Consider the following 15,357-nt stretch of genomic DNA (forward strand, 5'->3'; position numbering starts at 1 on the left):
AAAAGATGTGACGTCATGGGAGGGGGTGCGATGGTGTCACGCAGAAGTGTGATGTCACATCGCTGCATAGTGACATTGTGGAGGTGACCTAATTCAGCCATGCAGTGACGTAATGGCCAAAGATAACGATGTGACATCGTGGGAAAGTGCGATGGTGTCGCACAGAAGCATGATGTCACGTTGCTGCATGGTGACATCGCAGCGTGGACCTAATTCAGCCATGCAGTGATGTAATGGCAACCCAAGATAAAGATGTGACATCACGGGGAGGTGCGATGGTGTCACGCGGAAGCATGATGTCACATCGCTGCATGGTGACATCACAGCAGTGACCTCAGTCCTGAGGGCACAACCTCACCAGGCGTTAAACTGCGGCTTGGCAGTTTCCTAATGGGAAGCCCCTGCTACACATTACACACAATTAACTGGTTAATCGCGCAATACATTTCGACCAGAGTGCTTATCACACCATAAAAATGCCTCTCAAGCTATAAAAAGAGCCAACCAGCTACAAAGTTAGTGCTTGAAAATGTGTAACCGCTCCATCGCTGGTTCCTATCCAACTTTAATTTGAATGTGTATCCATGTGTGTATAATGTGGTAGAAAGAAACTGGATTCTGTTGACCAAGGTGGTCCCTTCCCAGTCCTATGCTCCTCAGTTCAACGGGTGCAAATGGCAGCAGCTTTATATTGTGTTTCTTCAGCAGATCTGAGAACGCTTTACCAAAAAATAAATAAATACAAAGCAATGGCATTGTCCCCATTTTGCAGATGGGAAAACCGAGGCACGGGGAAGGGAAGCTGCTTGCCCACCATCCTCTCAGAAGCCGAGCTCAGAATAGGACCCAGGTGTCCTGAATCCCAGGCCAATCAAAGCAGGGATCCTACCTGTAATGGGGGAGTGCTGCTCTTGGAGGCAGCGGGTCCCCTCCTGCAATGCTCCACCTGGACGCACAGCTCGCCCTGCGCGCTTTTCTCTCTGCAGGACGCAGACGGAGGCTGCTCGCGCTGCCAGGGAGCAGGGCAAGTGCTATTCGTCCAAAAAAACCCCCAGCTGGAGCCTGGGGGAAGGCAGTTTGGCACAGCACAGCCCTGCAGCAGCCGCAGGGGGGTGTTTGCATGGGTCTCTAATCCTCGCAATGTGAGGAATGCAAGGAGCTCGGGGATTTCCAGCTCCTGGAGCGAATCTCGCAATCTGCTTTTTCATTTGGGGCTGTTTTATCCATGCCTGGTGTCTAGGAACCACTGGCTGGCTCTGCATGAGCTGCAAGTCCTGCTGACTTAAGTCCGTGCATGCCAAGCGCTGGTACAGGGGGCAGTGGGTATTTTAAAGTTGCTTTTCTAGCTAACATCTAGTTGCTCTCATCCATTTCAGGTCCCGTGCCTATTTTGGAGCCTCCCCTCCCCTCCCTCGCTGGTTTCCCGTGGATGTTTTAGCCCCGTGAAGTCGGCTGGCGGATGCCTGACTCATTTGAAGAGACCCCCTCGTTGTGTTGCGTTACTTTCCAAGTCGCATTTGAACAGTTTAGGAATACTGCATATTGCAATCTTTTTTGTAAATTTAATTTTACCTCTTTTCCTTTCTGTTTTCCTAGAAGCCGCCCCCTGCACTATGGCAGAGGGGGAAACCCAGAGACAGCTGCTCAGGTTGATCCAAGAAGGACGGGTCGACCTTTTCAAAGGAGAGCTGCAGAGGGATGAGGATCTGGTCCAGGCAGTGAGGCGGAAACACTTTGGGAAATCCGGGGACACGCTGCTGCATTACACAGCCAGGCACGGTCACCTGGACATGCTGACCCACTTAGTGGACACCTTGGAGATGGACATTGAGATGTGCAATAATGACTACAAGCGGCCCCTGCACGAAGCCGCTTCTATGGGCCACAGGGACTGTGTGCTGTACCTGCTGGCTAAAGGGGCCAAGGTAGACTGCTTGAAAAAGGCAGACTGGTAGGTCACGGGCTCATTTGGTTGTACTGGTTGACAGGGACTGATGCGGAGTGGCTGGCGTGCAACGACAGGCATCCTAAGCTAGTCCTGGTCTTATCCCAGATCTCCCTCTCACATGCAGAAAGGCTTCAGTCTCTCAACTCGTCACACCTTGGTTTTCCCCGGGTGTGCAGATACCGATGAGTAAATTAGACAGAAATGCCTCCATCATAGACCTAAAATGGGCCTTCATTAGCAATAGCTAGAAAATGCATACTCTCTTCTGGTGCAAATTCCCATGTGAAGGGGGACTAAGCATTGGACTGATCTGTTGGAAGGGGACTAAGCATTATTCATCGATGTGGCGCAGGGAATGGATTTGCATCCCAGGAAGCAGCCAAAAATTATTACTGGAGAGTTAATGCTGAAATAAAACCATGAATAGGAATGATTGGCCAAATCCTTACCATTACAAATCAGAAGGCGGTTTAGTGATGCTTGACACCGACATAAAGGGAAGCAGGGGAGACGGAGGCGCAGCATGTGGCATTGCTCGATGCGAATAGGTTGCTGTCTGCTTTATATTCCCATATCACCTTTTGTCCACAAAGTCTCCAAGACCAATGGTCTTTACTTGCTTGTCCAAAGGAAGAGTCAATGCACCGGTTTCAGTTTTTATATATAACACGCGTGGGTTAGAGCAGAGAACAGCTGGGACGACAAAGGTATTGGTATCAACAGGACGTGGGTACCTGAATACATCTGTGGATTTTTATACTAACTCTGCCACAGAATTATTCACGTGAATATCAAAAAGCCTGGCCTGGTCTTTGATAGCTGTGAGACTCTTGAATTGTTGGCAATAACAGATGAGTTGCCCAATGCAGGGATGAGAGACAGCAGAGGTAGCCAACCTGCGGCACGTGTGCCACAAATGTGTGCGATACGTGTGTGATATGTGGCAGATCAGGGAAGGGGCAGGCAGAACAGTGGCGGATGGAGCAGAAAGCCGAGCAGCAGGCTGGGTAGGGAGCAGAAAGCAGAATGGGGGATCGGGCATGGGAGCACATGGCCAGGAGCAGAAAGCTGACCAGTGGATCAGCTACGAGAACACCGGGCAAGGAGCAGAAGGCAGACCAGCAAACCAGGCGTTGGAGTACTGGGCATGGAGGAGAAAGCAGATCAGGCATAGGAGCACGGATCGGGGAGTGGTGGAGCACATGGCCAGGAGCAGAAAGCAGAGCAGCAGATCAGACACGAGAGCACGGGCAAGGAGCAGAAGGCAGAACACAGGGCATGGAGGAGAAAGCAGAGCAGCAGGTCAAGCTTGGAAACACAGGGCCGGGAGCAGAAATCGGAGCAGCTGATTGAAGAGGGGAAGAGGGTGGGAGAGGTACAGTATTCGGGGAGGTCAGGGGCTTAATCTGTGGCACTCCCACCAAAAAGCCTGGCCTCCACTGAGACGGAGAAACGTAGGGGCCTGGCGTTGTCGAGTTCAATGACATTCTGCACAGGCATGAAGTCAAGTGTGCACATACGTGATTTCAGGTGGGGTTTAGCAGGTGGCACGCAAAGTCAGAGCAAGACTGATTCTTCATTTCACTTTGTTTGTGGAGTTCGCTTGATTCCCAAACTGGGGGGTGCGTGCTGTCCACGTGCCATTCGTGACACCAGCCAGGGGGGAAAACACAAGAATCAGCCTTCCCAACTGGATCTCTTGAGTATATTTTAACAAATGACTTTTTGCCCCTGCAGCAGTAGGACATTGGCACGGCCTTCATCCCTTGGCATGCTATAGGGGCTTTTTTTGATGTTTAGGGCATGATGCCTGGTAGATGTCCATGGGAGTTGTTCCTGAAGTATTTTAAGAATTAAGACAAATATACGACTAGGATTGTTTAAGGCAGGGCAAGGGGGTACCTTTTTGAGCCAACGTATTCAGAGAGGCATGAGCTTTTGCAGGTTAGTCTACTCCGGCAGATGCTACGAATCGACTCGCAGAGGGCGGGGGTACTAAATAAGAAGGAATCAAGTCGTGGAAATGCAATTTTAGTCTGGGGCAATCCTCCCTGGAGCAGGAGGTTGGGTTAGATCAGCGTTTAAGTTCTCACCCCTTTCAAGGGTATCGCGCAGTGTCAGCTTTGCTAGGCGTGCAAACGTGAACTGAGATTTCAAATAGGGATTCTTAGTGTTAAAAGCTTTCTTACTTATTGTGCGATCTTTCCGAACTCTCTGTCCCAGAAGAATTGCTCTGTTATTTTTTTCTGGAGTCAAAAATGAGTGAAAACCATAGCTGGCATTTTCCAAGGGGGGCCTTGCGGCTAATGAGGGGTGCCTCGAGTCTAAAAAGGGTGAGAACTGCTGGACGTGATGCTCCCCGGAGGTCCTTCGAGCCCTACTTTCACATGATACTTCATGTCTGCTTCCCACCGCACATCTCCCTTGCCTCATTTAAAAGCCCGAGAGGAGAGATGAATGTGTCAGCGTGTGAAAATAGGAGAGGCCTTCTTGCTCAGGACGCTTAAAATGCCAAACCTCTGAAATATGCCTAACTGGGGATAATCCATTATTGCTGGGGAGACGGGACAGATGAGGGCTTATTTTTTTTTCCCCTAGCCCTAACTCAATTTAATTTTTTTTAATAAACACTAGCTTTATGCTTGTCACATGGAGCAGCCAGAGACCTCTCCTGATACTACTTTAAGGGTTTGCTCCCTTATGATATTTTTGGATGAGTTCATCGTTTAAAAAACGATATCCGTCCAGCCTGTATTGCCTCTAAAATGACCGCTGTCCATCAAGTCGAGGTCACGGTGTGGTCCATTTAAACCGGCAGACGGGTGGGATGAAGGATGTGTGTATGGCAGCAATTGTAGTCTTCCACTCCCGTTTCCCAAGTAAGGGACTGGTTATGGAAACAGTCTTTCCAGGACACCCTCTGGTCTTCCCAGCGGGAGGGACGCAGCCTTGGGGGTATCTATTATAGATTTATTTCAGGAGCTCTCCCAAGAGCAGGAGAGAATTGCATGCTTATGGGTAGGGCTTGGGGCTTTCTGGAGGTTTCCTGAGGCTTATTAAGTCTTTGTCCTGCTCATATGAGGTTCCCCCCCAGCATGAAATTAGCCCATCGCTGAGCTAAATATGCTGATGGGAGGGTTGGGTTGGCTTCTCTGCTGGTGTTGCAGTCCAGCTAGGGACACCTTTCTGCAGCAGAGGCTGTAAATAATACAGATAGTGTCTTCTGCTCTGCTTGGAGGACACTCGAAATGCTTTAAGAAATGCATTGTGAGGCTGAAAATGGGAGGATGGGGTCCCAGGGCGTGCGAGAGTCCTGTAGCATTGGCACCTCACTCGAGCACGGGGAATGGCAGCGATTGAATAAATGCAGGGAGCATCGTGCCGATGTGTTGCCTAGGAAATGAAGGTGGCGTTTAAGAGCCGGCTACGCTGGCTCACGTGGCTTGGGAAAATGGGATTGTCTGACTCGCAGTTCGTTATCTGCAGTTCCAGTTGTCACCTCTGAGGACGGGAGTGAGACTGCGGGGAAGGCAAGCGCCGATGTGACCCCGGCACGTCAAAGACGACGAGGCCTTGAATGCATGCTCCCTCTCCTAGAGTGGAAAGCAAGCATGCTTTGTGATGGCCTGTCGGGCTGCTTGGATGCGGAGAGACCAATTTCCAGGGTCAGCACTTCGGCGTTGACGCCAGCGCACCGTGTACAAGCGCCCCAAGTGCTCTGTTGTAATGGCGAGTTTCAGCCTTGTTAGGCTCAGCTAGTTCAGTCTCCAGGCTTGCCGTGGATAAAATGATGCTCTAGGACTTGCCGTGAACGGGTTTGTGGCAGGGGGACAAAGAGGCTGGTCATCAGCTGAAGCATCCAGGTGCAGCGCTGGGGTAAAGACTAGGGCTTTTGCTCCTAAAAGGAGGCTCTGTGAGCTGACCTAATCAAGTTTTCCCTGAGCTTGGGGAGGTCACCTATCCTGTCTGGCCTGCCACAAGAGGGCAAACGGGATTGCATTCACATTACACCCAGGCTGACCAACTAGACCCCTGCTTGGCCACACTGAACCTTATATCATGCTTCAAATTCATTAGCCTGGACTTAAAGGAGCAGCTGGTGTTACAGCAAGGTTGCATTGTATTTATCCTCCCTTCCCTTTTCCAGGACACCTCTGATGATGGCCTGCACCAGGAGCAACCTGGATGTCATCAAAGATCTCATTGAGCACGGGGCTAACCCGCTGCTGAAGAACAAAGACGGCTGGAATTGCTTCCACATCGCCAGTCGAGAGGGCCATCCCCAGGTCATCCGGTACTTGCTCGCTGTGGCACCGAGCAGCTGGGACACGGAGAGCAAAATAAAAAGGACGCCTCTGCACACTGCAGGTATGGATCCCACCCCTCCTGGCCTCGGGAGAGCTTGTGGGTCTGCAGAGATTAGGAGAAAGGCTTTGTCTTCATGGCTGATGGGGGGCATGGTTTTGGACCTTGCCTGACCGCTCCAGAGGTAAAAACACAGTCAAAAAAAGGCACTTAAGTTTTACTGCAAAGTAACTTCAGCAAGATCAGCACTGTAGCCCTGCCTGGAGCTGACCTCGCCACTTTTACCTCTTGGTAAAACCAACTTGCCTTTTCCTCCCAGTCTTTTTTTCCCCAAGGATAGACAAGGCATGTTAGTTATTCTGAGCACACCTCTTTTAGCAGAGGAGATAAGGCTTAATGCTGTTCGGAGGCTGAGTCTCTGAAGTCACGAAGTGTCCTCAGTTCCCATTGAGCTGGGCGTGAGCACGCCCAGTAGTTTGAAGAGGTAACCGGTACTCTTCTTGGTCTGATGTGAGATGCCAAGATTGGAAAAGATTGTCTGAACTGAAAGGGCAATTTTAGCTCAGTGACTCTTTCATTCGCCCCACTACATGCTTCCCTTCAGCTTTCCTCTGGGCTACCGGGCATGCTTCCTAGCCCACTGGCGGGCTACTCTGCTAGAAACAGTGCTGCAGATAACCCATCATTTGGGACATTTGACATTTAGATCTTAATCCTCTCCCCTACCACCCATCTCCATTTATCTCAGGGATGGGCAAGGGATTTTATCCAGCCTGCAGAGGGTCCCTTGGCCCCCACCCAGCCCAGGTGCAATGGGCAGCCTGGGGCATGGCTCGTGCGGCCAGTCCTGCTGCCCCCAGGTGTGGACTTGGACTTGGCTTCCCGGCAGCCCTCGCGGCGCCAGCTCACTGTGCCTGGCTGCCGTTGCCAGTCTGTCCTGCACCCACTGCCAGACGGAGTGGGTGCGTGGGGTCTCCAAATGCTGAGGTCAATAACTTTTGCACCGCTAGTGTCTTGCATTAGTTGGGATAAATCCTGTGCAATTGAGATGAGTTTGGGGAGCGTCAGAGCCATACTTTGAGTGTTTGCAAGAAGCACGGGGAAAATTTGACAGCTCAAGCTCAATCTTAGACCTCTCAGCCCTTCTTTGAATGGAAAGTAGTGCTCCACCTTCGCTCCAGCAGGGCCGGTGCCCTCTTCTCTTGCGTGCAGAGCACTCTGAGAGTTGCAGATGCAGGGAGCTGTACCAGTGCCAACTGTTATGATCTCACATCTGAATTAAGACCATGAATTTCAATTACTGGAATAAATGATCACTCAGCGGCTCCAGTTGGAGGACGGATGGGTTTATAATTACAGTTCATAGCTGAGGATGCTGGTCCTGTCTCTGCCACAGACTTCCTGTGTGACCTAGAGCAAATGGCTTTACCTCCCCCTGCCCCAAATCCCCACCTGTGACATGCAGGTGATAATATTTTCTCGGGCCACAAGGGTGCCACAAGGCTTAATTAATTATCTGCAGTGTCCTGTGATCCTTGCAGTATGCAAAAGAAGTGCAGTTTATTATCATAACTTGCATTCATAATGGCAGGCTGTTCCTCCCTCAATAGCTGTGCTGTGCTCCAGGTGTCCTTGAAAGGTTATGCACATGGTGAGGAGGCTGCAAGCAAAGATCAAGGCTCTGTTGTATGGGGCACTGAAAACCCATAGTACAAAAAGTCTCTGCCTCAAAGAGTTTACAGTCGAAGTCTGAGACCAGACAATGGGGAGATGCCACAAAAGGCAGGAAGGGCAGTGTAACAATCAGGCGGTTGTGATCAGTGCTGTTAAGCGGTGGTCACAGCACACCAGGTTCATTGTTGCGCCGTCGCTGTTGCAACTAAGACTTGCATTCACTGGTATTTTCTATATGCCGCGCACTCTTCTTGCTCTGTGATCTGTGAGCTGAGGAATCAAACACGTTTGATCTGAATCCTTAATCAAAGAGAGGGAATAGCCTGAATTAATAATCTGTGGGGTTATTTTTACTTCTTAAAAATGACTGGAAAAGGAAGGGGAAAAAAATAGGGAAGCATCCCCATTTTGCTGCAGTGTGATAGATAAAGAAAGGTTTTTCCATTTGCAATTCAGATTTTTTCTGCCCTGTTTTTCCCCTAAGAGGGACTCAATGGATGACTGCGGAGCTAGTGGGATCATGACTCAATTAGCCAGAAAATGAGATCCAAGCCCGAAAAGGGAGGGCAATATTATTCAGATCGTTCAAAACTGTTTGTTTCCTGTTGGTTTTGCTGAATCCCTGTTTAACTTAGAGAACGAACAAATACCCAGGGAAAAAGATTTATTTGCTGAGATTCAGGATATACAATCCCTCCACGCACACCACGCTGGAGAGGGCAAGTAAACCTGTCACTCTGCTTTTTTCCTCCCGTTTTATCTGGAGGTTTCCTTGAAGTTTCCAGAAAAAAAGGACTGCTTTGGACTTCCTGATTGTATCTAAATAAAAAATACAGGTGGGAAACGTTTTGGGGGGGTTTCTTTATACATCATACTTAAGCCCAGAGGGGCACAAACCCAATCTGTAGGATTTTCCTTTGTAGGTGGGAGGATCCATGCAAGCATGAATTACCATCCACTTCCTCTCTCTCACAGCAATGCATGGCTGTTTCGACGTAGTGAAAGTGCTGCTTGAGCGGTAAGGGTGCTTCCTATCCTTGTTTGCTGCATGCATATACATGTGCACATGTGCGTGCGCGCGCACACACACACTCTGCTCTGCCAACCCTCTCCCTGCCACCCCTCCTCCCCATCACAGGACCAGGCGTGCTCCAGACGACACGGACACAAAGCACATTTGTGCCATGCAGCAATCCCAGCCGCACAGCTGCTCCTTCTTGAGCCCTAAGAATATATCAATTGCCTCTGGCTTTTTCACAGCCAATTACGGGGATTTGAGACAAATTTATTCTCTGAATTGTCTCAGACGTCACTGTGCTGTGAGCCCCCAGTTATGGACGTTAGCGGGCTCTTTATTCCTCAGCTCAATCACTCGGGTTGCCTTCAATGGGTCCGAGTCCTTACGGCAACCAAAAAGAAAAAAGAAATCCCTTGGGGCAAGTTTGTGCCTGGCGTAACATCCGCAGGGATAATGACCCATCCCAACCACTGCCTTTGTGCATGGCAGTGAGAGCCACCGTGCGGCAGGGCTGGGGTTCATCTCACGAGGAGGGCTGGCAGCGCAACCATCGTCATCGTGCCTGCTCTGCTCTCTTGCCAGTCAAGGTCCTGTCTAGTGTCTGCCCGGACATTTGAAGCTGCACTGAAATGGTCCATACCCAGACATCCTGGCATCGCCTGTTTCCTGCTCAGCATTGCCCCCGGTAGAGTTGCATTACCCCTCTGAAAGATCCCAAACAAAGGGAAGGATACGTCCACATCCTCACACCTCTCTTGGCACTACTAAAGCCTGGTTTCCAGTTGGCCTGAAGTGAATTTGACCCATCACCATATTATTAGACAAAAGCCTCTGTTTTGGGCTTCTACTGAGACCACTTTCCATTCACTTGGATGGGAGTTCTCCCTGTGCAAGGATTTGGCCCACAATAATGATGGCTTATGTGATGCCACCGGTGTGGAATAAGGGCAAGGCTCCTCCCCGTGCCAACACCATGCTTGTTGCCCTTGCATGTCCTATGGAAATGCTTAAGTGGGGCAGAGACTTGCTGTTTCACTGTGTGAGGGTGACGCTCACCCCCCAGAGAAGAGCTCTGAGCCCCAAATGGCCCCATGCCCTCTTGTTCTAGTCGGCCCTGTCTGCACATCTAAAGCCGTCGTGTTACAGACACTGATAGGCCCCAGCTGCACCCCTGTGGGTGCATCTACATGAGATGCTTAATGTGCAGAAGCCTAAATCTACTGCGCATTAGCATGGCAGGCAAACCCTGCGCTAATGCACAGTAGATTGAGTCTAATGTGCATTAATGTCACTTAAAAAAGCATTCATCTACACTAATGTGCAGTAGCGCCGATTATGGCACATTAAGTTAGTACCTGTTTATTACAAGGACTCAATGCGCCATAATTACAGCGCATTAATGAACGTGTAAACGCACTCTCTAGCTTCAACTCCAACCCCATTGCAGCCCAAAGGGCTCCAGTGAATTCAGCCCTCTCTTGTTTTATGTTCTCTCCCAGGTGCCAGTACAAGCCCGACAGTCGGGACAATTGTGGCATCACGCCCTTTATGGATGCAATACAGAACGGGCATATGGATATAGCCCGGCTGCTTCTGGAAAAGCACAAGGTACATTGACTTCCTTTCGGGGCCAGGCACCCAGCAAAGGGGATGCGATTAGCTGGGAAAGACAGCTAAATCTTACAGACTTTGCTTAGATTGACTCCCACTGGAGGTAGAAAGAGAGTTGGCCCAGTGAGGACTTAGTGGAAAAGTGAGTAAAAGTCAGGGTTTGATGTATGGTGGGTTTTCACTAGGGGCTGATTGTGAGTCTTTTACTCCCTTGGCAAGGAGTTGCCATACAATTGTCTTGGCCACAGCGTGACTGTGTGTGTGAAGGGCAGTCAAGGAAGCCCAGTCTGTCCCTCATGAGCCTTTCGCCATCAGTACATCTTATAAATATTAGCTAAATCAGTGGTGCTTGATCTCCTGCTCGCAGGCCAGATCCAGCCCCAGGTACCATGTCACCAGCCCACGGGTCCAGAAACGGGGTGGGGAGGGCATGGTGGCAGCATTAATTTTCACTCCCCTGCTGCCAAATTTGCAGACCATGGATGATGCAGCCATCTGCACTAGATCATCAGCCAACAGTGGGGCAGGTGCATGGGGTGATGGGAGAGGATGTATCGTTCCTGCTTTACAGACTGGGAAACTGAGGCCCAGCAAGAGTGCAAAGGGAGTTGGTGAAAGGCTGAGATGAGGAACCAGGAGTAATTTTCTCCCTCTTCCAGCTCATTATCTGGCATTTCTAGATGTGAGTGATGCCCCAAGGCTGATAGCACTGGAGACATCGTAGCCATTTCAACAACCATCTGGCTGTAAAGGCCATTAGCTTCACACGCCCATAACAGCTGTGGTTCCCAGCTTCTCCCTGCAGCCACCCGGCATCTCCTTTGCAATGACAGACATTATAGAGAGGCTGCTAGATCCAACTGCGCATTTGAAATAACAGACTCTCCACTACTTATTTTGCTTTTGGCAGCTTAGGGTCTGAAAACTTAAAAGAACATTAAAAAAAAAACTCTTTAAAAGGAGACCGGACAAATGCAAGGTGGATGGGTCCAACATGACAGCTAAGGATGCAGCATCCAAATTAGGACTTCTAGGTCTCTTAATGCTGGGAGTTGTAGGGGGAGAGGACAGGGCATGGATCAAGGCATTGATGCACCTACTCTGTGCCATTGTGAGAAACAGGTCTATTTATTATATAACGAAGGGCCTAGACCTGCGATACAGGGGTACAGGGTGTAGCTGTGTTGGTCTAAGGACACAGGCAGACAAGGTTCATCGGGGAAATCTGATATCTTTTATTAGACCAAATTTGAGTCGGTCTCATAAAAGATATCGGATTTGCCCAAAGAACCGTGTCTAGCTAAACCTACGAGGAACTTCAAGCCCTCCTCGGTGTCTAGAGGGAGGTCACGGGGTACAGAGGTGGATGGACCTCTGGGATGACCCAGGATGGCCTCTCCTATGGTCTTAAGTGAAAAAGCAATGGGCCTCAGTAGAGTTGTTATAACTCATGCCAGTCTACGGAAGAGGAAACCCAAGCTCTAGCCATGGTAGAGGCACGATAAAGAAGCTATTGCCTACCTGCAACCTGCTTCGACACCTTCACCCTGCTGGGTGAGGGTGAGGAATTTTTTCTGAACGATGTGCTATGTTCTCGTCGGCCTTTTAGGAACAGGCAGGCGTGCGGGGTGCGACAGGCGCTTAAACCTTCCTGACCATCCGGCATTGGTTTCTGCGTCCCCCTAGGCCTGCCACACTGCAAGGGATGCCCTGGGGGCCCAGCCCCTGCACCTGGCAGCGGTCACGGCACAGGATGAAGCCATCCGGTTCCTCGTCTCAGAGCTGGGCGTTGGCATCGACGAGAGAGCGACGTCCCTCCGGCTCACAGCGCTGCATTACGCGGCCAAGGTATGTCTCCTTTCGGCTGGGGGACACGTATCAAAATAGCCGCAGTCCTGGGGGGCTCTGAGGGCTGACATAGGTGGCACCATCATCTGCCTGGCGATGGGCACCAAAGAGGAGCTGACCTTGGCACACGGTTGGAGTTGCCCCAGCCTCCTGGGAGCAGTATTAATGCTCGAATGGAAGTGCTGGCTCGTTACTTAATGGGAGCTATAGGTGCCCAGCATCTCTCAAGAGCAGGCTTGCAGGACTGATGCTAGGTCCCTCTGCCGCTCGCCGGGCAGCTCAGCCTCCCCTCCGCACTGGGGTGATGGGGAAAGAAACTCTTGCTCAAATTTCCTCCTCATTCGGTTCCCACCTTTCTGGCAGCTTGCAGCCCTGCAGGTCGCAGACCACCCCTGATCCTCAGCAAGGTCTTAAAGCACCTAGTCATTTCAGGCTGTAGCCCCGTGCTGCACAGAAACACCCGCTGTGGTTTTAAAAAGCCAGTCCTTTATGGCAATGGGTCAGTTCTGGCCAGGTTTGTAGGGTTTGGGACCTTCTTACACCCTTCTCCAGGCCCTTTGCTCCTTGCTCCGTCCCGTTTGTGAGGATGGTGCAAAACAGGGTAGAAGGGTTAAGCATGGGTCTTTCCCTTCGTGTATCACCTGGGCACACAGGACAAGTCATATTGCTATAGTGGCTTTATTGCTTCTCCAGTGGGTCCGGCTCAGGAGCTGAGCTGACTCAAACCCACCTCCTGCAGATCTCTATTATGCACGTGTTGGTTTACAGCAGCATCCCTGTTATATGAGGGGTTTTCTAATGACTCTCAAAGGGAAAACACTTCCTTGGGGACCTCACGGTGTCAGAAACATTACCCTGCAGCACTTAGGGCAGCCCCAAGGCAAGGGAAAGGGAGGTTATCCAGAGGGAGCAAATGCCAGGATAGGACTGGCTGGCCCGCTGGTGCGAGAAGTGGATCAGACCGGGTTGGGATTGTGTGCCCAGCCTAGCCCGATAGCTGGAGTGAAATGTGGCTTTCTCCCTCTCTTACAAACGCCTCCGTGCCTCTTCCTGAGAGCGCTGGCCCAGCTCAGCGCAGCATTGGCACAGGATGGCCCCCATACAGGAGCCCTTTCTCCTGGCTGCTCGTCCTTGTGCACCAAGAAAGGGCATTGAAAGCCCTTCTTGTACTTCTTACAACAAGGCGATGGGGGAATGCAAATGTGCCCTTGGAGAAGTTCCCAGCTTGGCTCTTGCCGAGGGTTACACAGCCTGACTGGTAAAAGCGTTGATGGGTTTCTGTGCCTTTGTCAGCATTGATGTCGCTTCACATTTGCAGTGTAATTTGTTTCGGGTCGGTTTGCTTTGCGTGGGGGGGGGTAGTTTTCCCTCCCTCTTTTTTTTTTTTTTTTTTGCAGTTGTAAATACGTTAGAGCAAAATGATGCTTTCAACTCAATTTGCAGCACAGGCAGCTTTAGCTCAAACAGCTGCTGGCGCACAGTTGTTTTGCATGTACGGCAGCGCATTCGGTGCTGTGAGCAAAGGGAATGCGCAGCCTCTGATGCGACTGACTCGGATGATAATTGGGAAAGGGAGTGCGGGCGGGCAGGGGGGGGAAGGAAGTGGGATCTGTGCTTGTGCTAATTAGCCGAGGTGAAGGAGAAATTGCCAAACTGGGTGCAATCATTTAGTGGGTGTTGAGGGGGCGGGGGGTGGAGAGGTTTAAAATATTTCCCGGAGGCATCTGAAATGAGCCGCTATCCCCGGAAGAGGCAGGACAGGGTGGATCATGCATCTGTATCAGTGAGTCAATCGCTGTATTCTTGTGAAGCACAAATACCATATCAGTCCTTTGGAAAATGCTGGCGCTGCACAGGCTTATGTCAATGGAGAGATAATAAATTTGGATCGATTGGAAGCTCCCCACCCCCATACTAAGGGCACTTCTAGCTCTCTAGTAACCACAAGCGATTTACAGCATGGGAGAAAACACAGTACCTTCATGAAGCTTAATCCTTTTAACAAATCATGAGCTGCCGATGCATATATCGTATAAGGGAAATCAGGGATCTGAGGGTTTTGTGTGGGGAGCCCATAAAAGCAATTTGAGTTCATTATTTGATCCTAGATGTGGATTGGCTGGGAAAAGGCAAGATTAGCTGACAGCTTCAATGCGACGATTTGCTAATAAAGAAGCATCGTCAGGCCCCAGGGTCATTCTCCATTAACTCCTGCCTGTCCAAGCAAGCATGGGGCCTCACCAGGGCTACAGGGGCAATTCTTTCATATCCTCGGGACAGATGCACTCCTCCCATCCTGGGTGCCTTAACTTCCCCCTGCAGGTCAAGACCAGTGAATAGGAGCCCTGGAGGCATTGACAGGCTTTGGGGACAAGGAATCGGATACACAGGGATCTTCCCCTAAACTCTGTAGCTTGGGCACATCTCGGTTCCTAAGTCTGGGCCTTTCAGGGTTTGTCTGTGTGTCACCGTAGGGTACCGCGGTCTTAGCTTGCACTGTTAGACACGCGCCCACCCAGTCTCTCCCGCACGCCATCCATGCAAAACACCCTCGGGCATAGGCTTGTTTGCATGTTGACTTCCCTCCCCACCCTGGCTGCTTGCATAATTGGGGATATGGGAATAAAGTGTAGCCTGAGCTGTACTTTAGCTTTTGCTGCTTGGCAGTGTGGATGCAAGCAAAATAACTCAAAGGCCAATAGCCCTCCTAGGTCCTTCCTCCATTGCCCCTCCAAGGGGCTATAACTGCCTGGAAAAGCCTGGCACAGAGAACCACAGAGCGTGCCCCGAACGTGTGCGCGAGGGCAGAGACACAGGCCACGGTGATGTGGGGATGGCTGTGCAGCGGGGATGCTGGTCCCTGGGCTAGGCGAACGGGAGTGTTTAGACCTGGGAGCCAAGCACTGGAGCTCACTGTGCAGTGTGGATATAGCCGGAGCGACCACCTCTTTCC

The 15,357-nt window shown here is 50.7% G+C and overlaps 1 protein-coding gene across 5 annotated transcripts in view; it reads left to right on the forward strand.

Annotated features, from left to right (window-relative positions):
- The first annotated feature begins 1,064 nt into the window (after positions 1–1,064).
- The window catches only part of ANKRD16 (ankyrin repeat domain 16), an 18,178-nt gene continuing 3,885 nt past the window's right edge, over positions 1,065–15,357 (forward strand). The window contains exons 1-6 of one of the 5 annotated variants that reach the window (XM_025191450.1): positions 1,065–1,142; positions 1,597–1,951; positions 6,096–6,316; positions 8,903–8,945; positions 10,445–10,553; positions 12,243–12,404. In XM_025191450.1, coding sequence (XP_025047235.1) covers positions 1,614–1,951; positions 6,096–6,316; positions 8,903–8,945; positions 10,445–10,553; positions 12,243–12,404 — 873 coding nt within the window. In that variant the 5' untranslated portion in view covers positions 1,065–1,142; positions 1,597–1,613. Of the gene's footprint in view, positions 1,494–1,596; positions 1,952–6,095; positions 6,317–8,902; positions 8,946–10,444; positions 10,554–12,242; positions 12,405–15,357 lie in introns of all 5 variants that reach the window. The other 4 variants (XM_025191448.1, XM_025191447.1, XM_006035295.3 and 1 more) reach the window with 4 other exon arrangements.

The sequence above is a fragment of the Alligator sinensis genome, unplaced genomic scaffold (genome assembly GCF_000455745.1).
Source record: "Alligator sinensis unplaced genomic scaffold, ASM45574v1 scaffold1056_1, whole genome shotgun sequence".
In the NCBI taxonomy this organism is placed as follows: domain Eukaryota; kingdom Metazoa; phylum Chordata; order Crocodylia; family Alligatoridae; genus Alligator; species Alligator sinensis.